Below are 24,555 nucleotides of genomic sequence, written 5' to 3'. Positions count from 1 at the left end.
TAGCCTGACATTAAATCAGATCAGCTTGGTAGCTGCTCTAAGCTATGCTAATTGATTCTCACTCACCAGGGGACTTCCTTGTGTGAAGAACAGTCAGGACACTGGAAAACCCATGACAAATCTAAAGTCACAAGAAGCAATGGGAGCAAATTGGGTCAGAAACATTCATATTTCAACTCCTATGAAGCACTACATGAGCAGGCTAACAAAGGATGATGCTGAATGGGCATGAAATTAAATGTATAAATGAATGAATGGATAAACAAATAAATAATCCCAAATTGTTTGGGACTTTGTTCTGGGAAAACCTTTCACTTTTTTCCTCTAACCCATAACGTAGGATGACAGACAACAAATACTGAAATGGTGCTTTCTCAGTGGATAGCAGTTTTAGGTTGTGGTAATTCTTAATTCAATTGGTGTTCATCTGCGCATGGGTAATGTGAAGGATACATAAACTTGCAGCTTGTTCTTTTAATGAAGGTTGTAAGTAGTGGTATAAGGTTTACACTTAGAAGAGCTAAGCAAAAAAATATTCACTTGCCTAAACACTTAAGGTTTAGCTGAAATTGAGGCCACTTGATTGAATCAAAGTGTTAGAAAGATCAAGACATAACATTAGGTAATACTGAACCCAGCAATCTTTAGCCAATTGTCTGTGTGACTCTAACTCAGTGTAGAATTTGGCCCTTTATTATTCAAGGGGATTTAGGGAAAGTTATTACTATTTCCTTCAGGACTTCATTTATCCATCTAATCACTTTCTTTGCTTTTAGGGTAGTGCAAAAGTGGTATCTCAGTTAAGACAAGAAGACAAAATCCCACTGTGTGTTTATTCCAAACCATGGAAAATTAGAAAAATATTCAAATTGTAACTTTAGTAAAATATTTTTTTCAGAAGTACCTGATGTAGCTTTGGATGGTTGTAGCTTTTCTGTTTATCTCCATCCACTGAGGGAACTGCTCTTCCCACTATATGCAACTCAAACAGTTCTTACTTCCATTGTGGTTATGGCACTTTCATTGTACTGCTTTGTATTTTTTCTTCTTATTTTATTTTTTGATGCTGTATGATCCATAATGGGATATAGCTATGCCACACAATACAGCAATTAAAATGTAAAAAAGGATGTGTCTGTTTTTCTGTCTCATCTTCCTATCCTTTTAGGAAGTGAGTAGCCAATTTTATGTTTCAGTAGCTGGTTAAAATTTAATAGCTTCCATCGACAGACATCACAGTTCACAATACTTGTGTATTTCCATCCATTTCAAAGAAATCTGCGTTTTATAGCCTCATTTGTAGTTGCATGCAGCAGTTTAATAGTAATCAGGAAATGGGTGAGAAGCCTTCCATGACTAAACAACCCTCCAATAGAAGTGCTGTATTCTTCTCACGTCCTTTAGAAATCAAGGAAAAAAATAGGAAAGTTCAGATATTACATATCACCAGGAAGCCAGGTATATTCAAAATGCAAATATGTCCCAAAATGAAAAAACGAGCTGCCTGCCAATGTGAATTACTTTGTAGATTCATTTCCCTTATTTCAGTCTCAAGATTTGTACATTTCTATCCAGTTTTTGTCTTCTGTTTTATTGATGAGTACAACATCAGGCACTCTGTAGTGAATTAGCATCAAACTGGCCATCTGAATTTAAGATCAATAGTGCTGCTGAAACCCTAGGTTGTGATAAAGGAATGTTTCTGGGTAGAGGATTCATGTGATGTCTTTAGCACAAAGTATGTGTTGTCGTACGTGTCCCTTACAAAGGAAAGCCAAGCAGAGAGCATAAATGCGTTACAGCAGTGTTATTTTTCTGTTTTAAGAAGTAATATATGCAGGTACCAATTCTGAGATCTCTTACGAATTTGTAATTATATAATATTACTTGAATATTAACTACAGTATGAACGTCTGATAATCAATCTATCTCTGCTGTCAATGGCACACATACATGCAAGAATGATTATGTGTGCATGGCCATTACACATAGAACTATAGCATCCATCTTGAATGTGATACATCCTTCTTACTGTTTTGTATGTGATGAAAGCATATACCATAGTACGTTTCCTGAGAACTCAATATTTTGTCTTCATCTGTAAGTATCTAATGTCATGACACTGTTTCCAGGTACAATCCCTCCACTTATTAAGTCAGTTGTGCAAAGTGAGGAGGGGTTGGCAACCAACGAAGGACTAAAGATGCTGGTGACCATTTCCTGTATCTTGGTTGGGGTCTTACTGCTTTTTGTGATGCTGATGATTGTGCGGAGAAGGAGGAGGGAACAGAGGCTGAAGAGGCTGCGAGGTAAGATCAATGTGTCACTTGTTCCTATGCGTGCATACTCACCAAACATGAAAGTGCAAGTGGCATTGCATGTTACTAAATGGTATCCCCAGTAAGCATTATTTTCCTGTAATATATAGCAGGTAAAGCATGTATGTTTTTTTTTTAATATAGATTCCATCTTTTCCATTATATAGGCTGGTTCGGGGAAAAAAAAAAAAAAAGACTCCTGTGTTCATTATTATTAATTTGCATGAGGGAAAGGAAAGTAGTTCTCATGGTTAATGTTTCTCTCCTCTTTCCTTCCCCTCTCCTCCCCTCCTTTCCCTCTTCCTCTCCCTCTTTTCCCTTTGAGTGCTCTAAATAAACTAAAATCATATTTGTAAAGTGTAAAATCAGGAGTTCTGAAGATGAAGGGATTTCAGATTTATATCAGATGTTATTGGTGATTCCAGAATTACAAAATGAAAGTAGGGTAGAAAGCACATCCCTATTCTATAACATTATTCTGTATTTTTCTCTATGATGCGTTATACCAAAACTATTACAACTTTTTACTGTACATTGAGCTGTCATTGTCACTGACCCGTTATTTCCTCTAATCTTTATTCTGTATCATCTTTTCTGTGTGAATAAGCCTTAGACCTGTGATTCACTCAGCTTCATTGGTCTTCCATTAATTGCTGCCAGATAAGCCCCAGTGAGGTGTTTGAACCTTGCACTCTGCCACTTCTGCTTTTGGTCATGTCAGTTTTGCAGTAGCACATGATACACATGATAGCACATTACACTGAAAGTATCTGGAAAAAAGCCATCCAAATCACAAACTGAATAAATATCAACATCTACAAACATGATTCCAAGAGTTTCCATGAACCACCAGAATGCTTGGTTATTTGTTTTTTAACCCAAATATGCTTATATTAAAACAAGGGTCAATCCTGTATATTCCTTCTCACCGTAGAATCTGTTCTTCCCTCTTTTGGATCTCATTTGTCTCTTGTAATTATATTTTTGGACATTTTTGCAACAAGGACAGAGACACAGAGCCCCTAGGCATGGGCAAATTCATAGATCAAAGAGGACAACTAGCCTTGTAGTTCAGATACTGCTCTGGAAATTAGGGCATTTTGATTCTTTAGCTTGTTGTATAATAACTTTCTCATTTGAAATCTTTTGAGTCTTTTACCTCTGAGCAATACTTTCTTCATTAAAAAAGTGGTGGGGTAGGGGTGATGAAAATGCTATTATCTTATCTTCTCAGAAATATTGTGTAATTCCATCCAGTAATGAGCAGGATATTTTGAGCAATTTGGCTCCAGGAAATCATTGTTATGTGCATCTAGTTTTTCTTAAATTCCTGAGTTACGTTCCCTTAAGAAAGGCTGATGATCACTGTCCAGTATTGCTTTGCATAACTTACCTGAATGATTTCCTCTCCAAATATAGGAATTTAGAAAAATGTCTTCTGTTAACCATAGCCAGTGACAAAGAAGTCCATGCTACTTTTGAGAGCCATCAGTATCTAATTACCATTTCTGTAAAGTTACATCTCACTTCTTATCTGAATTTGTCAAGCTATGGCTCAGCATTGCAACCATTTCATCTCATTATATTTTTGTATGTCAAGTATCTTTTTTTGTGTCACATTTTGATCTTTAGTGATATTCTTTTTATACAGTAGTGATCAAGTGATTTCTTAATATTTTCAATGGAAAACTAAACAGATTTTGAATTTTTCTTTGTAACTATCCCATTATGTATTCATTTCACAGATTTTCTCTGCTTCTGTTGTAATCTCCTAGTAACTTTCCACTTCTGTGTATGCTAGAAATGAACTTAGTATTTCAGAAACAGATGATCATCCTAGGAGTTTACTTTTAACGTCTTATCCATTAAAATCATCTGTCAATACTCTAATTATAGTATGGTAGGATAACATTCTCCACTGTACCTGACCTCCTAACTATAAAAAAAAAAAAAAAAAAAAAAAAAGTTCTATTTACTATAGTAGTTCTCTTGTTCAAGTTGTTCTGAGTTGGTTTTCAAATGGAAAATATCTTGTTATTATCACTTGATATTAAACACCTCATGGTGTTTCTTGAGGCACAGGACTCAGATATTAAATCATGATATTAAATCCATCAATTGCTTTCCTTCAATCTACATCAGAAATAACAATTTACCACATGGGTTTTTATAAAAGATTTTATATAAGTTACAAATGTAATTCCTGCATTTGTAGCTCCAAGAGAAGTGTTTGAATGTGCTTGACAGGAGGAGTGGGAATTGCAGATTTATTTTCTGTACATTCTTCTTTCAGGCTTGCAGATTCATTCTTTCAGACGAGTGTCATAGTTCCAGATTCTGTGGAGTAAATCTAGCATAAGAGCAGTAGTCTCTCCATTCTTAATCATTTTGCTTCTTGTTTTAGCACACTGAAATGAGTAAATCTTTGTCTTCCTCCTGTGCCCCGTCTAGTATGATTTATTTCTCCAGGAGCGCTCGTTTCAGAAGGAAAGTCTAGTTTTTGGCAAAGCCCTGATTTTTTGCCCAAGTCAGTAGTTCCACAAGTCAAGGTACAAGAATGTCAATTGACTGCTAGAGTTCATGTGACAATGGAGTAGATCAGTTTGAACAGATAAACTCAATGAATTTCCTTGCTTTCTCTCCGATATTAACCTCACTCCACTACAACTGAAATAGTTTTCCTGTTGTTTTTACATTCATCTTAATCCAAGCAGAAAGTGTCAGTGCGGAGTGGTAGTTCAAAAGCGGCAGCATGCAATTTGAAACTCTATTGTGGACCCTGATTTTCCTCCCAAGTGGCAAACCAGTGTGTTAAGCATTTTAAATAAGAGAATGGAAGTGAGGGCTGATGCCTGATTTGTGTCCAGTAAAGGCACTGATATATTTATTAATACTGCTGTCTACTGTAGCAACTTTCTTAGTAAGTTAAACTCTGCTGAATTCATTATTTTATTTTCTTCAGTATTTTTACATTCAGCTATTGACATGTAACACAATATTTCATGATGCCTCATTATTTTGATTGATGATGCACAGACAATATCTTTTGCATTTCTCTGAGCAAGAATATGTGTAAATGTGTGTTTGGATATTAGTCACATGTAAGTGATAGCTTAACATCTTTCCCAGGTACAGCATGGATCATAGCTATATGCTGTGTAGCTTCTGAGAATGTACAAGGGAAGATGTTTCAGTGATAGGAAGGAGGCACAAGAGTGAACGTACCTGTGCAGATACTCAGAAAGTTTTCAACCAGGGGAGCATTTTCTTCTTAGCTGGTCACCGAAAGCATTCTGACAATCCAGTCGCTACAGCTGAGGGACTGCAATACACATCTCAGAACTCTGGGATTCTTACATTTTTATGCCATTTATGGTCGAAATAAAAAAGAAAAAGAAAAAAAATGAACAACTTAGACCTGGACTTTTTATTTATTTGTTTATTCTTTGACAAATCTAAATCCATTTTTGGATCCTTTGAAGTCAGTAGCCAAACTGTCTCGGATGTGATTTGGGAGCAGCAGCATGCTGGTAGCTTAGTTTATGGCTGATGACAAAGATGTTGTCATTTTGGTATCATACTACATAGTACCACTTATAAGAGTGCTCTCAGAAAAAGCCAATCCCAAATAGTAGGAAAAACAGAAAGCCTGTATGCCTAAATGGAGTACTGTTTGGATAAGATCAGACATCACAAAGAGCCCTTCCCTTCAGCAGGAATTTTCCATTGTGCTAAAAAGGGATACGGGAAGATTAAAAATAAAGGAATTAAATAAGCAGACCTAGAAGAAGCACAGAATTTCAGCTGCTGCAGTAATAGGTGAACCATAAAGCCTAAGACTGGCAAGCTGGCACAGCATCAGAGAAACAGAGTGTAGGAGGTTGGTAGAAGGTGTTTTGTTACAAATGAAAAGAGCCCTTTGTTCATTCCTTTTAAGAATGAATATAAATGTAGTCAGAGTGATGCATTAAGATGGTGGTTTGTTTTTGCCCACAACCTCTGAATTTTAAAGGTGAGATATTTAATGATACTACTAGCAAGGAACTTTCAGTAGATGTAGGAGACCCGAGAGGTAATTAATGAATAAAAAGAGCTTCAGAAGTGAGAGGAAGAAGACAAAGACAAATTCTGTAAATGCCTTAGAAGACATGGGTAGATTTACCAGCAGCAATTAAGAGAAGTTCTTCAAAGTTTCAAATAACTATAGAGTTTCTTGAAGACTTGGGACTTGAATGGTTTTCTTCTCAGATTTGTTTCACTTGGTTGCACAAAAGGCTGCTTTGTTGCTGTGTGATACTGTTACTTAAGGACTCAGAGCTCAGCAGTTTTAAATGAGTTTGTGTAGTTGCAGACTGTAGGAGAGCAAAGTATAGCTCTCTTTTTGCCAAATAATATCACAGCAATCATTACTTGTGTTGATAAAATTTCACAAGAAGCTACCCAAGGAATGCCGGGTGAAGCAACTTTCAGCTGTGTCCTTTGATCTGATATTCACTGGAATATTGATATCCCCACAGGTTTTTATGTTAATAACAGCAGCAGTGATAACAACAGGAATATTTCTCCTTCAGCAGTGCCTCATTCTGCAGTGCTCCGTGTGGGAATAAGCTATCTCCTGTTCAGTGTAGTCTTCTGATGACCCAGAAGTTGTTTTGAATTATTACTCATTGAAAGGCATTCATACCTGAGAGCAACCAAACAAGCTGATTCCTTGGAGACATCCCTTGCTCAGACCTCCATGCAGTTGGTTTGAAAATGGCAGACTGGCAATTGCTCACCCAGATCAGCTTCTGCTCCAGCCCAGTGATGGATGTCAGCATTTCTGTCTTCACTCACTTGCTAACCATGGCATGAAGGAATAGACCTATTAGTTGTTCAGCTGTCTGCCTCCACTTCCAAGAGCCTCTGCAGTTTTTTCTTTTTTATTCCATGGTCAGTCTTCTTCAAATCCAGCAGTTGTTCACACATCTCTGAGCATTTCAATCTTTTAGAGACATTAATCTTTGTTACTGATCTGAGAATTGACAGCACTCTTATACATGGCTGATTCAAATAACTCCTAGTAATCCATCTATCAAATAGATTTTCATTTGTATTGTAGATTGGTATTATCTTGACATCTCTTCTGTTTTCTTCTAGATGCAAAGAGTTTGGCTGAAATGCTCATGAGGTAAGAATAAAGCTAATGTCTATAAGTTGGAAAATATCTGTCAGCTGTGGCACTGTATTTAAACATTATTTGGAGACCTTCTATGCCTAAAACCTTTCTCAAAACACATCATGTAGCTGTTTGCTAAGAACTATGACACACTGATGGTTAAAATATGGAAAAAACAGTTGTGGAGAGTATATATCTGTGAAGGAATACATTAGTAAAAAAATTGAAACTGTTGTATTAGTAGATTAAATAACAGAACATGTGTAGGTCCGTTTAGACATTTTTTCCTGTTCGGGAAATTGTTTTCATAATATGAACCAAATTGTTCTTTAGAGATTATTATCTTGAAGGCAGTAAGTACCTGGATGTGAAACTATCCAAACTTTTCAGTTATATTTATGTAATATTTCAGTTACATTTTGTATCTCCTTATACCCTGAGGTATATAAGAGCAGAAAATCCATTTATTATTTTTCAATTCTGTTCCATCAGTTCAGGAAGCAGAAATCTAATTCAGTTGTGGAATTGCAGCAGAATGGCTGTTCTGGCATCTCAGTTTCTTTAGAGATGGAAATTTCATATCTTCAGTGTTTACTGTTTTGTCTGGGGAAAACACTGAACATTTAAAACTGATGCATGTATTTGAAAATGAGATCAACAAGAGTTACTAAGTTCAAGAGATCTTTGATTAGCTAGAAAATCTTTTTATTTTTAAGCAGCACACTGAGAATGTCACAGATATTTCGTCAAATGAACTGTAGTAACCCATGAAAAATTTCATCTAATATGGTAAGAATACACTTACCGAAGATACGGTGACAGATGGTCTTAGTGTGAACTCAGCTCTGTGCCATCAGTCTGCAGATACATGTGTGTAGTCCCATTGATTTTAACAAGTCTGGTCATGGAGGTCAGGTCACGCTGTTCCTATTTGCAAGTTTGAAATCTGCTAGCAGTAGGTTGCACATCTAAGCAACTTCAAGAAGATATGCTGTGAAATACTTTCATGCAAAATAAATAAATAAAGGCATAGTTTAGCATATGCAGTGTGTCTGTTCCCTAAAGAAACTCAGTGTGGTCTGGTATAAAACTACTGGATGAAGATATTCACTCCCAGAGACGACTACACATAACACCTCTGCTATACTGGTAAACCTCTCCTTTAGCCCTGTTTTGACCCACCGGTTTTACCATCCCATCTAGAAAGCCATTTCAGAGTCACATTCCTCTGATACTTAGAAAGCTATTAAACTTCCAGCATAAGTGGCCCGTTTTCCCCTCTGCCAGCACTAACTGTGAGCTTATAGAGCTTTTTACCCTCACCATATAATACACTAGGAGAGCAGTCAGATTCTTGCTCAGTCTTTAGCTGAGAGCTGTCCTTCTACATAATTATCTGCATATCTATCTTTCTTTTTCCTTTTCCTTTCATCAACATTGAAATAAAATCAAGTCCCATTCCTTTATTTAAAAACTAATCTTGTTTTCATTAAATAGCTATATTTTATATTTCTCTAAGTGAGAATAAGGCAAATGAATATTAAAACAGAACTGCAGGGGAAATATGTGATATAGGATAAAGGGCATTTGGAAAAGCCTCATAACTTGAATCTTTCCAAGTGATGCTGTTCTGGGGAGCTTTCCACAGGTTACATTCTCAGGTTGATTCTGATATAGCTATGAAATAACTCGAACCCAAACCTGAGCCACCAGCTATCATTAGATCACAGAATCACAGAACTGTAGAGGCTGGAAGGGACTTTTAGAGATCATTGAGTCCAACCCCCCTGCAAAGTAGGCCCCCTACAGCAGGCTGCACAGGTAGGTGTGTTCCTGAAAATTTAAGATATTAATAGTCAAAAGATAATAAAGATCCAAAGCAATAGTAAGCTATTATAAAGCTCCTGATGTCTTGTATCTTTTAGATTTCAACCAAATCTGCTGTGGTACACTTATCAAGAGAGAGAGTAGTGCCTTGTTTTGGACATGATGCAGAGAAGATGATTCCCTGCTTGCTAGGAAGGGGTGAGGGATAGAGAGAGCTATGCGTACCTTCCTCTTTGAGGAGATTTTTATGAGTGTGTGTAAAGCAGATTAAGAATAAAGCTTTAGTCTTTGCTTTGAAAGTTGCCAGCTTTGGCTGCTAAGTCAAACCTCTGGGGAGCAGGGAAATCTCCAGCAGTTAGCAGTTTAACTGGAGCTGCACAACTTGTTGGCTGATACCTCAAATAAGCAAATAAAAATCCCTGCTTCTGTAAAACCACAGCTTTTTAATGACTCTTTGCAGTGAAAAGATAGATATAGCCAAGTCCTTTGTAGTAGTTCTCTGTGAATTAGTATAGAAATTGATTGAGCATTCTAATTTTGAACACAGGGTGAGGAATATTTTCTACCTGAATATCCTTTTGTCTGACTGATTGTTTACACAATTTAGTTTTTGGTATATTTTTACAGCCACCAATGCAAATATAAAGCAGCGAGATGACTTAACTCTCTGCCAGCACCCACAATGACGTTATGGAAATCCACATTTAATCTCTTTACGTTTCTGGTGTGTTCTAACACTCCACTGTGGGTACGGACACTTTCAGTCACTCAGATCTGTTGTTTCTTTTTAATTAAAGATATAGAAATATTGTTTAATGAGGGGTAATTCTTTTATCTATGCACATTTTTAAAATACATCACACACTGTACTTGCTCTGGAAAAGGGCTTGTTTATCCACAGACCATACATAAGAATTGTACTCTGTCAGACCCAAAGCAATAGGTGTATCCAAGTATCTGTCTATAATGTTGACCAAAAGAAGACTCTTAAGTAGAGTAAAAGACAACAGTAAATACATACCAACTCATTCCCCAGACAGGCTTCCAATCCCCAACAATTTGGAGCTCAGAGATTCACTGAAATATAGAGAATGAGCTGTATTACACAGAGACCCTTACAGAGTCTGACAGGTAAAGAATAGCTGTAGTTTTGGAGTTCTATATCTGTAAGTGAACGAAAATGCAGGTAGATGCGGTTCCTCCCTCTAAAAAATTACGTGTTAGACTCCACGTGCACCAGATCGTTAAAAGTTTTAGAGGACTGGATTTTCCTAGGTTAGAAAACACTTGGGCACCGAACTTATATTGCAATCCTAAAAATCTCTGCTTTGCTGCCAAGTCCTGGAGACACTTAATTGCTATTGGCACTTCAGTTTGTTGTTTTTCATTTTAAGCTGAAAGTTGAGCTATTATGGTCTACAGATAATAATTTAAAATTCATCGACTAGAAAGAGATAGCGTGCTAATCAGCAGTGATCTTCTTGCCACTGCCAATTGCCTGTCCTGTGTTTGGACACTCCATGCCACTGTGCTTCTACATTGAGGAGAATTAATTAGACCAACACAAAAGAGAGATCACAGATGATGAAGCAAAACTCAGGATTAAGAGAGAATTCTCCTGAGTGTAGCAAGGCCTGGCTTTCACTTCTGACTTGAAAGATTTTCCTTGCATTTTGCACTAAACTCTCCCCGGAACCAAGAATGGATTCAGAGTTCTCTCTGGACAGGTGAGCAGTACACCTACAAAGATGTGGAAATGTCCTCCTGCCCTCTGTGGCCCAAACAATTATTTATGAATGGTCAAATACTTAGGAATAGTGGGGGCAGAGAACATCTGCACTGCAGAAATGCTTCTAGCTCTAAGCACGATCCCAAAGTCTGCGTCCTCTGAGGAAAATATGTCATTTAATCACTTTGCCTCCTACATATCTGGTGAACAGACAAAGGGTGAAGCAATGCATTTATTGGACTTGATTTTATACTGCATTAATTGTGTGTATATCTGATGCATATATCCAGAAATTATTGGATCATTGATTATTATTTGAAATTGAAACTCGTAAGTTCAGTTTTCTACTTGATCACAGGTTTGCTGTATGATTTTGGACAAGCCTAATGTAGCCTGACTTTCAAAGGGCATGGATTCAGGCATATTTGGTATTCAGATAACAGAAGTTTGCGATTCTCTTAATGTTTCTGTAGGTTGAGTAAAACCCAGTAGGAGAGTGGCTCCTAACCCATGCAGAGACTTTGCAGAGACTTCAAGAATATCACCGTGGAATTTATCTGCATTTTAGAATCCTAAATGTCTGTGAAAATTTATGTGCTTAATAAGACACTGCGACTACTATTTTCCACTGATTATATATAGAGACAAGTCTGGCAGCCATGGGTAGCTCGCCTGATATTTTGCTTTCAGAATGATTAAATGAGGCACCAGTTTTAGGCTGAATGCATTTCAGCTATCCATCTGTAATCATGGCAATGGTGCTGCCTGATCTCCAAAAAATAGAGACATTAAAGTCTGTGAGATGCCAAAGATAATGATTGTGCTGGGGATCACAAGAGCAGGGTAACAAAGAAGGTGAGAATCAGCCACAGAGGCATACCTGTGTGAATGGAAGATCTTAAATGTCTGTCAGAATTACTGACCATTGAGTGACAAGGAAATTCCTTATGAGAAGGACCTAGGGGAACCTCCCAGACCTGGAATAGTGAGGTAGAGATACAGCAGGAAGCTCAGGCAGATTATCTAGTAATGTGGGCTCATCCAGCATGCATCAGAGTACATTAAACTGAAGAGTAGAGGCCCTCACTCAGGAAAGTAGTGAGCTTATCATCAAGCAGCTTAATAGTCCTCTGAAGATTCCATTTATAACAATAATTCATTGCCAAAGGGGAATTAAACGGAGTGATTTACGGCTCCTTTACACCAGAAAATGAGCCTCCACTTGAATTTTAAAGCTCTTTGATATGTGATTACTTGGATCATACCGTTAGCTCATATAGCTCGACTTTCCTCAGCAACCCTACCTAAACCCTATATTCAGAAATATTTCTTCTCAAAAGGAGTAAATACATCTGAAAGGGCAAAAAGTTCCCGGGTTTTAGTGCAATCTGAAAATTTCCTGGTGCAAACTCTGTACTGGAAATGATTATAGCACTCCATTTTACTATGCAGTTTCATTTGCTTTTAGAAGACAGCTTATTTAAGAAGTCATTTTCTGGTACACAAACTTCAAAATGAAATTGTTTCAATTTACATGATGATAAAGTGATTGGTTTATATTCTTTTGTAGAATATTGCATCAATCAATTAGAAATAATCCATGAATGCAAGCAAGATTTGCAGTTTTACTCTCACAGCATCAATAGAACTAAAACCTTTATTTATTTTATGTAATCCCTAGCAATTTATTTGCTTTTTCATTTATCAGTTCTAGCGATATTTGAAATTAATCTAATGAAAAATAATGAAAATTTGAAAAATAATTAGAAGTTACAAGACATCATTTTCCTACCAAGCTGTTTGATCAGCTACATATTTCATTACTCACATTCATGAGGAATGGAAGAAAAGGTCAATTCTACAAATGTTTAATTAATTTCATTATATTGCAACACTTGAAGAAAACTGCATGAAGTTTTCAGATCACGGCTGAAACAAATAGACCAAATCTTTGTGCATTTATCTAACACAAATTAATACCATATATTTGTTCTGAAGAGGGGCAAATAAGATGTATTAGTTTTATGCTGATTATGATTCCATTGTTTTTATTTTAAGCTGGACGTATTTATATTTAGTAAGCCTTCAAGTACCTTTTCAGTCAGGCTAAATCTTAATATGTTTGCCTTTCTTCTGTTTCAGCAAGAATACCAGGACATCAGACACACTTAACAAGCAGCAGCAAACACTGAGGATGCACATAGACATTCCCAGAGCACAGCTTCTGATTGAGGAGAGGGACACGATGGAGACCATTGGTAAACTCTCGCTGGGCTTATTTTTACTGGTTAATGTAACAGGTGCTTTAGGTAGACATCCTTTACCTCACACATTTCCCTTCTCTGCACACATCAAGAAAGAAGAGCTGCAGAATAATCTGTCACATTTGAAAAATGAATAGTTTTTTTCTCCTCTTCGAATTACCTTCTGCTTTAAGTGGTCTCAATTCTATATTTAAAATAATTCAGGACATTAGGAAATTGAAACTGGTGGAAAGAACAGCCTGAAGAAAATGGAGACTGGCAGTTTAATTATTTTCATTTTGATTTCTCTTTTGGCCATGGCTAGTTGGCAGAATCATTGGCATTACTTATAAGGAAAATGATATTCAGAAATTACAACATTGGCATTCAAAGGTTTTGAACAACCATCTCCTAAAAGATACATACAACATATTGTATTCATCTTTTTGTATCAAATTATACGATCAATAGTTTGATTAGTTTTCAACTTCAGTGTATCTGTGCAAAATTCAAGTCAGAATGTTTCAGTTGTCAGAAAGCAATATTTCTCCTGTGGCTCGCATATAGCTGAAGTCTTACGTAAACAGATGTGTTTGCTTTTTCCAAATAGTCAAAACACAGCATGTTCCTGATCATGGCTTTATGTTTACATGCTGGAAAGGCCCTCCAGAATGACTGATCGTACTGAATTTCCAACTTCTGTGGGTCAAAATCTATGCAGAAAAAGAAAATTGATGGTTGAGAATATAACAGTATCCCAGGGACTGTGTAGCTGGAGAAGCCACCCCAAACTGGGAGCAGCATCCCTCCATCTCCTACTCATACTTGTGCTAGGGGAGAGAGAAACTTCTTTGGCCCTATATCCTGTTTTACCTGAGGAAGTCCGGCATTGTGGCCTGTTAGTGCAGGGGATTTGAAGAAAAGGAGACCTATGCTTAAACTGAGAAACACTTTTTTTTGTTTTTACATTTAAATTTTACGTTTACCAATGTTTGCTGCTTTGTTGTAGTGTATTGTGCCAGACTTCATACTGAAGACAGGTTTTACTTTTGATCTACAATTTATTGCCAAGCAATAGATGGTTGTAGTAGAAAACCATTAGTACCTTAACCATAGCAGTGCGATTTGTGCCATAGAAATAGCCAGTTCTGCTCAAACTGCTCAGAATAAACAGTCAGTTTGGCAGGCTTTAACACAATTTGCTGCCAAGAAGCTTTATTTCCAACCTGAACAAGAGCTCATCTTCTGCCAGACAGAATAATTTGATTTCATAATGTTCTTTCTATTTATGGCCTTCTTTGGGTAAAAAATGCTCGATATGTTTTTGTGCAGAATTGTTCACATTAATAGTGTCTTGTCAACTTAAAAAATAAAAAAAATAAAAGCCCACAAAAAAAAACAAACAACAACACAAAAACACCAAAAAAAAAAAAAAAAAAAGCCCACACAAAAACACAACACAGGAACGCTTAAAAGAAGTGTATCAACCTCTGACTAACTGCATGGAAGCAGGGCCTCTAGAAATGTATTATATATAGAGAGAGAGAGAATAGCATAGCAATCACTTTTTGTTGATTTTATTACTGCTCAAATGGATAAAAAGATAAAGAATGCAAAAGAAAATATGATAGTGTGTGTATAATTGTTCTGTAAGCACAAATTCAATGGGAAATCTATCGTTGTTAAGCCTTCCACAATCAAGAAGATCAAATCTCTCTCTGAAGCAAACGAAATACAACTTGGTGGTCACAACTGAAAAAAAGACAGTGCAGCATTGCACGGGCTTTCTGCAGTCAGCATGATCTGAGTAGAAATTTGATGAACGTATCTTTCTCCATAGAAAGGCAATAAGCAGCCAAACTGTATAGCAGTGAAGATCCATGCTCAGTCATTCTTTCCGGTCCCTCCAAAGGTCCAGATTCATCTCACACCCTTCCTTTCCGCTGACAGGAAAGCCCACAGTCAGCTGGTCTGACTGTATTGTGAGAAAATCATATGACTTGCATGAAGCTTCCCAGAGACTTTTTTTTAGGCCTATGGTAGGTAGTGAAATTTGTTGCAGGAAGGACTCTGATTCAGAGAAAGATGGTAGGACTAAGTCTTCAGCTTCCAGAAGATCAAAACACTGGACTTAAAGATGCTTCGTTGCCTTACAGTAGTAATTCCATTGTCTTCAGTGGGGTACTCAGTTGCTTAATCCCTAAAAAAAAATCCCTAAGACGAGTCTTAGGTCATGGTCATCCTTTTGTGAGATTCCCTCTGTGGAGAAAAAGCTGACTTGTAGAGGGTTAGTTAGCATCATTATCTGAAGACCTCCTTTTAGAAACACATGGGTGATTACACTGAGGACGTTACTAATTATGCTAATGAAAATAAATGAACTGAATATAAGCCTTATGTGGAGTGGCTGAGGGAGCTGGGATTGTTCAGTCTGGAGAAGAGGATGCTCAGGGGTGACCTTACCACTCTCTTTGACTAACTTATCGCTCTCTTCAACTACCTGAAGGGAAGTTGAGGTGATGTGGGAATTGTCCTTTTCTCTCAAGTAAATAGCAATAGGACTAGAGGGAATGGCCCCAAGTGCACAAGGGGAGATTCAGCTTGGGCATTCGGAAATAACTCTAGTCCAAGAGAATGGTGAGGCAGTGGCACAGGCTGCTCAGGGAGGTAGTGGAATCACTGTCCATGGAGGTGTTCAAGAAACATGTAGATGTTTAACTGAGGGATGTGGTTTAGTGAGAAACATTGGTGATAGGTTGGACTGGATGAACTGAGAGGTCTTTTTCAACCTTGATGATTCTACAATTCTATGAACATATTGATGAAGGGATCAGTTGAGCTCTCCAAAATGAAGGGCAAGAGGGCAGCATTCAAAAGATGGAAAAGAAAGAATTATGGCTAAAACATTTATACAAAATTGAGCTTTAGATGGAGCCAAGCTCCATCTTGGTTACACAACTCCATGATTAAATAAAATGAGGAAAAATACACCTATTCTTTATTTTTTGTGAACTTTGAAATTTAACCTAGAAATTCCCAAGCTGCTGTTCACACTTCAAAACCATCTTCAGCCCTGCACAGAGGTGAGGGCTTCCACTGTCTTTGGTGAAGCCCAGCTGAAAATAAGTTTGGGAACTTACACAAAAGCTGTTATGTGAACAAAAATGAAATCCATTTTTCAAAATCTGATGGGTACTTTTGCTTGCAGATGACAGATCCACGGTTCTATTAACTGATGCTGACTTTGGAGAGACATCTAAGCAAAAGTCACTGACTGTCACCCACACTGTACATTACCAGTCTGTGTCACAAGCTACAGGACCATTGGTGGATGTCTCTGATGCCCGGCCAGGAACAAGTAAGCTATTCTATTTAAGAGAATATGTTATCTGGGAAATAGAAAGTGGTAAGAAAATGAATGTGGTGCTCCTGCATCCTTATGGGGTTTTCTCTGAAAGCTGTGAGAAATCTATTTAGGTCAGGAGAGAACATTTCTTGTACAATTGAATTTAGTGATTTAATATGGTAAAAATTGTGTATGTATCTGTAATGTAGGTGTAATTTGAAATAGTTCATACTTGACTTTAATAAAACCAAGTGCCTGGTGGATTTTAATTTCTAGAATGGATTGAGTAAATTAGCTTAATGGCTTTTAATGCCTCTTCTTTTTTTTTTTATATATATATATATATATATATATATATATATATATATTTAGTGAGCAATGCATATTGTATTTCAAAATAAGTTTTCCTTCCTTACTTCTCCATTAGGGAAGAAATGAATTTCTCATTATTGCTTTTGTGAAAAAGTCATATTTCCAGTTTTAGTTATTATGGTAAATTATTTTTTCCCGGATATCTTCAGACTGAGTTATTCTTATAGTGATTAAAAGCTATAATAAATTAATATACTTCTGCAATCCCTCCTTCTTAATTTCTTTCATGAATGTATCCCATATCTATGCAAATAAAAAAGAAATTGACCAGATGGAATATATATAAACTATGAACATTACAGTAATACAGTTCACTAGCAGCATGCAATCTGTGAAATCTCTGGGATTATTTTCATCCCCAGGCAGTTTCAGAATTTGTTTCCTTGGTGAGCCTAGTGAACATAAATGCTGAAAATTCATTTGTGTGTCACTTAAAATGAAGATTATTTAAGAAATCTTCATTTAGTCTTCATTACCACAACAGTCTTTATAAATGACAGCTGCTGTAGTTCTGACCTTGCTGATTTTCTAATTCTGTTAGTTTTAAATTATGGTTCATTATTTCTTGAGAATTAGATTAGTGCCATCATGTAGAATTCTTCTTTTTGTCTATGGCGAGTCGTGACATTTGCATTAGGAAACTCAAAGTACCTTTATTTTTCTTCTGGAACAAATCTTTTCTCCCCCCTTTAGTCCATGAGCATTCTGGAAAATCTACCTGGTAAGAGCAAAAAAAAAAAAAAAAAAAAATCATCCAGAGTTTTGCTACATGGATAGATCAAATTTGGATGAGCAGCCAATTTGCAGTCCATCCATCCATCCTTTTTCCTACCTTTTCTATTAAGGAAAGATGTACCACTCCAAAATTACCTGCCTGTCCCAGAAGACTATAGCACTGGTTTCTTCCATTCCTTATTTCTTTATATGCAGTTATGTGCTTCAGTCCACTGGATACAGGGAGAAACTTCCTTCAAATTGAACTGGGGCTTAACTCGTTAGTAGGAGCATGATGTGTGTTAAGCCCAGCTTTGGAAAGTGAAATTCACCCACACTTTTGTTATTTGTAAAGACTTGAATGTCTGAGCTGGGTTAAAGACTTTTCTGTAGCATTCTCTGGACTTGAGATGCTAATGTGGCTTTGTGAGAAACTACTACAATATTTGTAAAGCTGCTTGTGCAGGGCACATGGCTCAGATTGCAAACATGCCTGTCTAAGCACACTCAGACCCAGTGGTTGCCAGATTTTCCCTTACAGCTATTTCCAAGTTGTTGTGTAGCTCTTTTATATTTATGAACCTTTTTGTTTCATGAATCTTTTTGTTGCTCACCTCAGCATTCTGCACTTTTGTTTCAGCATGTGACAGCAGTGGTATCTTAACAGCTGAGGCACCAGATGCGTTCTGTTTTCCATCACATGGGCAGTGGAGCTTGCTGAGTCCTGGCCACAGAGTCTCTTCTGCTGGCACGCAGCTCAGCACATGCTCAGCAGGACCAGCACTGACCTCTTGCGTGCCGGCAGCAGGCTCTCCCACCCTCCTCCAAATTGTGGGTGAAGACCTAGTGAGTCAGAGCATCAGAGAATGGTTGGGGTTGGAAGGCACTTCTGGCCCAACACATCTCCAGCAGGGACACTCAGAACAGGGTGTCCAGGCCTATATGCAGGCAGCTTCTGAAGATCTCCAAGCAGGAAATTTCAGTTGCTGGTCAGATAGTGCTAGTGCTCGGGCACCCTCACAGCACAGAAGTGATTCTTAATGGTCAGATGGAGCCTCTTTTGCTCCAGTTTGATCCCATTGCCTATCGTCTTATATTGGGCGCTACTGGAAAGAGCCTGACTTCGTTTTCTCTATTCCTCTGACAAGATATTGATGAGAACCCTGTTCACTGTGCCTTCTCTGCCCCAAACCAAACAGTCCCGGCACCATACCCTATGCTTTCCCACCAGCACTCTCACATTCTTTATGACTTCCCTTGGAGCAGGTACATCTGCTCACTCCTGGCCATGCAGCAGCCACATGCCAGCTTCCCACAGCTACTACTACCGATGTTTCATACTGACAGACTACACTGGGCGTGTTGTGCCAAATGTGCTTTTGGATGCTATCCATGTGAAGCTGTTATGTGCTGCAGAACCAGCAGGATCAATTAGCAGTGGCACTAAGTTCATGTTTTTCCACTGTTGTTGAGGGGAGAAGATGTGAAATATGAAAAAGAACAAACCATAAGTGGTCTGTTACCTCTTTACATATTCTTACTGGGAATCCTTAGGCAGAAGAAATGCTCAGAGTCATTATCTGGGTCTTGTTGGCTTTATTTTCTTTAAATTGCTTCTGCTAAAGTCTGTTACCTCGAAGACTGACAAGTGCACTATTTGAATGTCAAAGAACATTTGCATAGATTTGAATTTTTCATTTCTAATATCCTTTCTCTCTATTGTTAGCAATATCATTTCAAAAGCTGCTAAAAGAATTTTTTTTCAGTGCTGATTTAGTCACTCTTTTTGCCTAATAATGTTGTGGGTATTTCTTCTATTCTGCTTGCTTTCTTAGGTACCAGCCTCACTTTTACAGAAGAATTATTTGTTAACATAGAGGCCAGTTTTGGTAGACAATTAATTTTCACTCTGGTGGTCACCAGATTTTCTTTTGGGCAATAATATATATTGCTGAGCTTACATGAGTAGTAATAGATTTTTTAAAGATTAAGACATTTTACGTATTTACTTAATCAAAAATGGTCAAATCTTTATGATCCTTTCACTGCTGAAACTCTGAGGGCTCTGATATAGGCTATGTCTTAAGTCCTGACTACTTGAAAATATCTGGGATCTGTAGCTGATCAGAGCCATATTAAGGTATTAGTGAAGTGGCTGGGATAGGAAACTATGCCACCACATTTCTGAGCACATGTTGTTAGAAACAGAGCAGTTGCATGGTCCAGGAGGCTTCTGAGGACACATCTATGCTAATTTACCCAAGAATTCACTTAAGATGTGGTGTGAAATCCCTGACCGGGTCTATTTGCCATGTGCTTTTCCACTTCTTAGTGGTTTTGGTACCTGAGAACTACTTACGTTGGAGTAATGACCATGTCAGTGGGAGTCTGGTAGGTTTCTCCCTTTTTTAAATATATGCTTCCTTTAAAAAGAGTGCATAAAAAAAAAAAATAAAAAAAAATAGCTAGCTTCTTTATAATAAACAATTTTTTTCAAATTGAATGAACTGAATTAATGAATTAATTCATTTTTCTACAAAGAACGTTCCATATCCTTTATTAACCAACACGAGTGGCCAGTCCCTTCTGAGAGGGATTGTTTTATTATCTATTCAGTAGCAAAGACCCTCTCTGTTACTATTGCAGATCCTACCACAAGGAGGAGTGCCAAAACCGGACCCACAGCTCGCAATCGCTATGCTAGTCAGTGGACCCTCAACAGACCTCACCCCACCATATCAGCTCATACCCTCACCACAGACTGGAGGCTGCCCACCCCTAGGCCAGCAGGATCTGTGGACAAGGAAAGCGATAGCTACAGCGTCAGCCCCTCACAGGACACAGGTATGGGGCTACCTTCAATAGTGTTCTTGGTCCATTATATATTTCATTTGGTGCTTAGGTGCTGCTATTTATTCCTTGCTAGGGTGTGGTTTTTTTTTTCAGTAGGCTATTTATAACAGTTGCCATAACTGCATATAGTTCTAGTGAAAACAAATAGTGTTACCTTAGTTTTTCATGCTACGTGCATAATGGAATTCTTTGAAAGTGATGGTAGTAATTTTTCTGATTGCCAAAGCTCTATATTTCCCGTGTCTGAAGGAAAAAGTAGAATTTTCTGCATAAAATGGCATTGACCAGGAAGGTCAATTACCAAACAAGAGTACACCTTAATCAGAGGTGGAGATGTTTTAAGACTTGAGCTACACCAAGTTAAGAGCTTTTTTCTTGTGTTTTTTTTTTGTTGTTGTTTGTTTGTTTGTTTGTTTCCCTAGCCATATAATATGTTTGTAGGGGTAGTCTAAGCTGAAAATAAAAGGAGAGGGGAACTTTTGAGTCCAAACCAAAATCCTTACAAAACACTAAGTATTGTAGTATCCAGCTCTGAGTTTTCTGAGAAACAACATAGTTTTTGTTCTCTAGATGTAAGTGAAGAGAAACTGAATACACATTCTGCCTGTCTTCACTTCTTCTTGATATATTGACATTGCAAATGGAATTGTAATGGAAAAATAAAGCTTTCTCCTTCTGCCTACTCCAAACCACTGACAAAATTACAGGGCAAATAAATGAATAGATGATCATACAGAAGAATAGTTAGAAAGCAAATCTAAGAAATGTTACATTTGAATAAAAGGTAAAATATTTTTTAAATGTAGACCTGACAGAAATGAATCTGTGCATATTCTGGCTTCCCCACAAGGAATTGCTTATCTCATCTTCTCATCTGGGAGAAAAAAAAATGTGGGTTGTGTAAAAGAGTTGTGTATTTGAGAGAGAGCAGTAGATGCAACTGGCCTTTCACCATAAATAAATAAATAAATAAATAAATAAATAAATAAATAAATAAATAAATAAATTGTATATGATTGTATATATATGCATATACTTATATAAAATATATATTACTATTTGCATTCTCTCCTTAGGAACAGGGATCTGATTTCTCTTGCATTCAGTAGGGTTGAAATTCTCATCTCTTCAGAATTCATTCTCTTAAACTTGCAGACCACTATGTTGTTTTCATAGAGTAATGCCACTCAACAGATATCTCCAGCCAACTAACAAACTTCTCATTGATTTCTTCAGGTAGAAGTATCGTGAGTCTTTGGAAGGGTTTTAACAGCTGTATGTAATAATGATAATAATATAAATAAATATAAATATAAATATAAATATAAATATAAATATAAATATAAATATAAATATAAATATAAATATAAATATAAATATAAATAGTAGGTGTTATCTCAGGAACACTTACTATAGACATTCCAGATTTCAGGTGTGCTTGCTTTTTGTCACCCAAGGTCATTTTCCAGTGAGCGTAGCCAAGGGCAGGGAATTCAGTTTGCTGTCTAGTTTAATTGACAAACTACATGCAATTTTGTAAACAGACTTCATAGCCTATGTTTAAGCGTCACTACTCTCCTACTCCTTGTCTGCCCTTGAACACACGGTGATTTATGTAATTGATCTTGAGCTTTAGATCATGTTCAAGAAAGGATTCCTTGCGGCAAAATGTGGCTGTAATATGTCTCTTCATCTCTCGGGAAAGAACAGAATCAGTGTAACATGAGTACTTCAGATGTTTAAAATTTCCAAGTAAACTCAAATAAACCACACAGTATGCGTAGCCAAATTATGTTTTCAGTGATCAAGTGAACTAATGTACACCTTTGATCACTTTTCCCATACTATGTTCAGATTTGTGAATCCAGTTGATGTCATTGATATTTGGCAGAATTTAGCTTTTTTAGTCAAAATTATTCCAACTTTACACAGTAGTAGTTTTAAAGCTTAGTAGGAATGTCTTGTAGCAATTCATATCTGTAATTAATTTCAGGTATTGTAATTAGAGGCCATTATATATTTTCTTATGAAATTAAACTTCTTTTAAATCTGGGCTTGGATGAACTTTCATTGTATCTAAAGTAGACGTAAAGTTCAAGCAGACCTTCCTGGAACATCTGCCCCAGGGTTTGGAATATGAGTCTTCATGGATCAAACTGGGAGTGCTGCACGTAAACATCACCATCATCTTTACAGACACTGCTTCAGACCGCTGGGAAACAGCAGCCTCCCAGGAGTTTCCAGTTGATAAGAAATTTGAAAAGACGTTGTTTTGGTCTGATTTACAAATCAAATGTGAAAAACAGAATGATGTTTCTGGGCAAGGGAGTGAGAAGTGAATTAAAAAAGAAAAGCTTTGCTGAAGTTCTGGCCAGCTCAAAATCTTAAGCAAGTTACAGCATATTGTTGAAAAACTTGTCATTTTAAATAATGCATGGTCTTGTTTGCAAGTAGCAGAACTGTTCTTTTTGTGCAATGAAAACTGTTGCAAGGATTCTAGAATACAGTAAAAAGATGAAGATCTGCAATAACAACACCGTTGCCTCTAGCTGCTACAGGATTCCCATTTCTATGAATTAGCAATTGTATTAAGCCTGTTTATTGCACATCACTAATAATGTCTGGAACTGCACAGATCTTTTAAGAAAATATGACCTCTGCCCAAGGAGTTTTTGAAAGTTCTCTTCTAGCCTACAGAAGTAAAAGTGTGATGGGTGCAACAGATCAGTGATTTGGCCCCATAACAAAGCAGAAACCAGTGCTATGTTTCCAGAATGTTTTTTAATATATCAGTAGCTATTCACTTCTTCAATAATAGTGTTTGTTTAAGTTGATGTTCTTAGAAACTTACCAGCAAAAAGAACAGCTTCTAGGTCACAATAGCCCATGTGTCAAATATGAAGTCCCCATTAACTTCAACAGCATTGGAAAAAGTGCTTGAATCACTGTAGGTTCATAGCTACTGAACAGCATTGCTTTCTTAAGATCATTTGTTCTGTATGAAAGGAGTTAGTTAGCATTTCACCTGGTGTCTAAACTGGGCATAGGTATCTCAGAGTCACTGTCTTTTTATTTGACCTTTGTTCTCAGGGATTTATTTATTTTTTTAAAGTGTAAGCATGAAACAGATGTAAAAAGACTCTTTTCTCATGCAGATGTCACCCCTCAGAAATATCTCAGATTCACTAAAAGGATAATGTTAAGAGACAGCTTCGAGTTTTGCTAAATCTGTTCTCCGAGTTTCTAACATTTTTAAGGCATTTAACTTTTAGAGAAATTATTTTCGTGTATATATATATATATATATATATATATATATATATATATATATATATAACCTTTCCCATGCATTAAAGGTTACTTCTTCTTAACTACCAAGTTGGTACTAAATCACATAATGCTGCTAGCAGAACAAGACTTCACTTTAGATTTTCTGTAGTTATCAAGCTACTGACTAAAAATTTTACAGACATTTACAGTGAAGCGAACTAATTCAAATCAACTGGATCATTTCAAAGGTTCTGCATTTTATTAAGAAGCACTGTCACATTCTTCTCTTTTATTTGAAAAGAGATTATGTCAATGTTTTCTTTCATTTTTCATGTTTCTGGTGTACAGATCGAGCAAGAAGCAGCATGGTCTCCACAGAAAGTGCCTCCTCAACATATGAAGAGCTAGCAAGAGCATATGAGCATGCTAAAATGGAAGAGCAGCTGAGACATGCCAAGTTCACCATTACAGAATGCTTCATATCAGACACATCATCGGAGCAGCTCACGGCAGGGACTAATGACTACACAGACAGTCTGACCTCAAGCACGCCGTCAGAGTCGGGGATTTGCAGGTTTACCGCATCCCCTCCCAAACCTCAGGATGGAGGGCGAGTGATGAACATGGCCGTTCCAAAGGCACATCGGCCAGGTGAGACGTTAGAGGTAACATTTCAGTTCTTGAGGCAAGCGTTTCACTCTGTGCCTAGGCTGGTTAATAAGACA

At 37.1% G+C, this 24,555-nt stretch overlaps 1 protein-coding gene across 1 annotated transcript in view; it reads left to right on the top strand.

Annotated features, from left to right (window-relative positions):
• The window catches only part of DSCAM (DS cell adhesion molecule), a 444,911-nt gene that overhangs the window by 404,828 nt on the left and 15,528 nt on the right, over positions 1-24,555 (top strand). The window contains exons 27-32 of the mRNA XM_015882861.2: positions 2,133-2,309; positions 7,458-7,488; positions 13,175-13,290; positions 16,484-16,633; positions 20,354-20,551; positions 24,179-24,481. Of these exons, the coding sequence (XP_015738347.1) occupies positions 2,133-2,309; positions 7,458-7,488; positions 13,175-13,290; positions 16,484-16,633; positions 20,354-20,551; positions 24,179-24,481 (975 nt within the window). The remainder of the gene's footprint in view (positions 1-2,132; positions 2,310-7,457; positions 7,489-13,174; positions 13,291-16,483; positions 16,634-20,353; positions 20,552-24,178; positions 24,482-24,555) is intronic.

The sequence above is a fragment of the Coturnix japonica genome, chromosome 1 (assembly GCF_001577835.2).
Source record: "Coturnix japonica isolate 7356 chromosome 1, Coturnix japonica 2.1, whole genome shotgun sequence".
Classification (NCBI taxonomy): Eukaryota; Metazoa; Chordata; class Aves; order Galliformes; family Phasianidae; genus Coturnix; species Coturnix japonica.
This window is presented reverse-complemented; position numbering and strand designations above follow the sequence as displayed.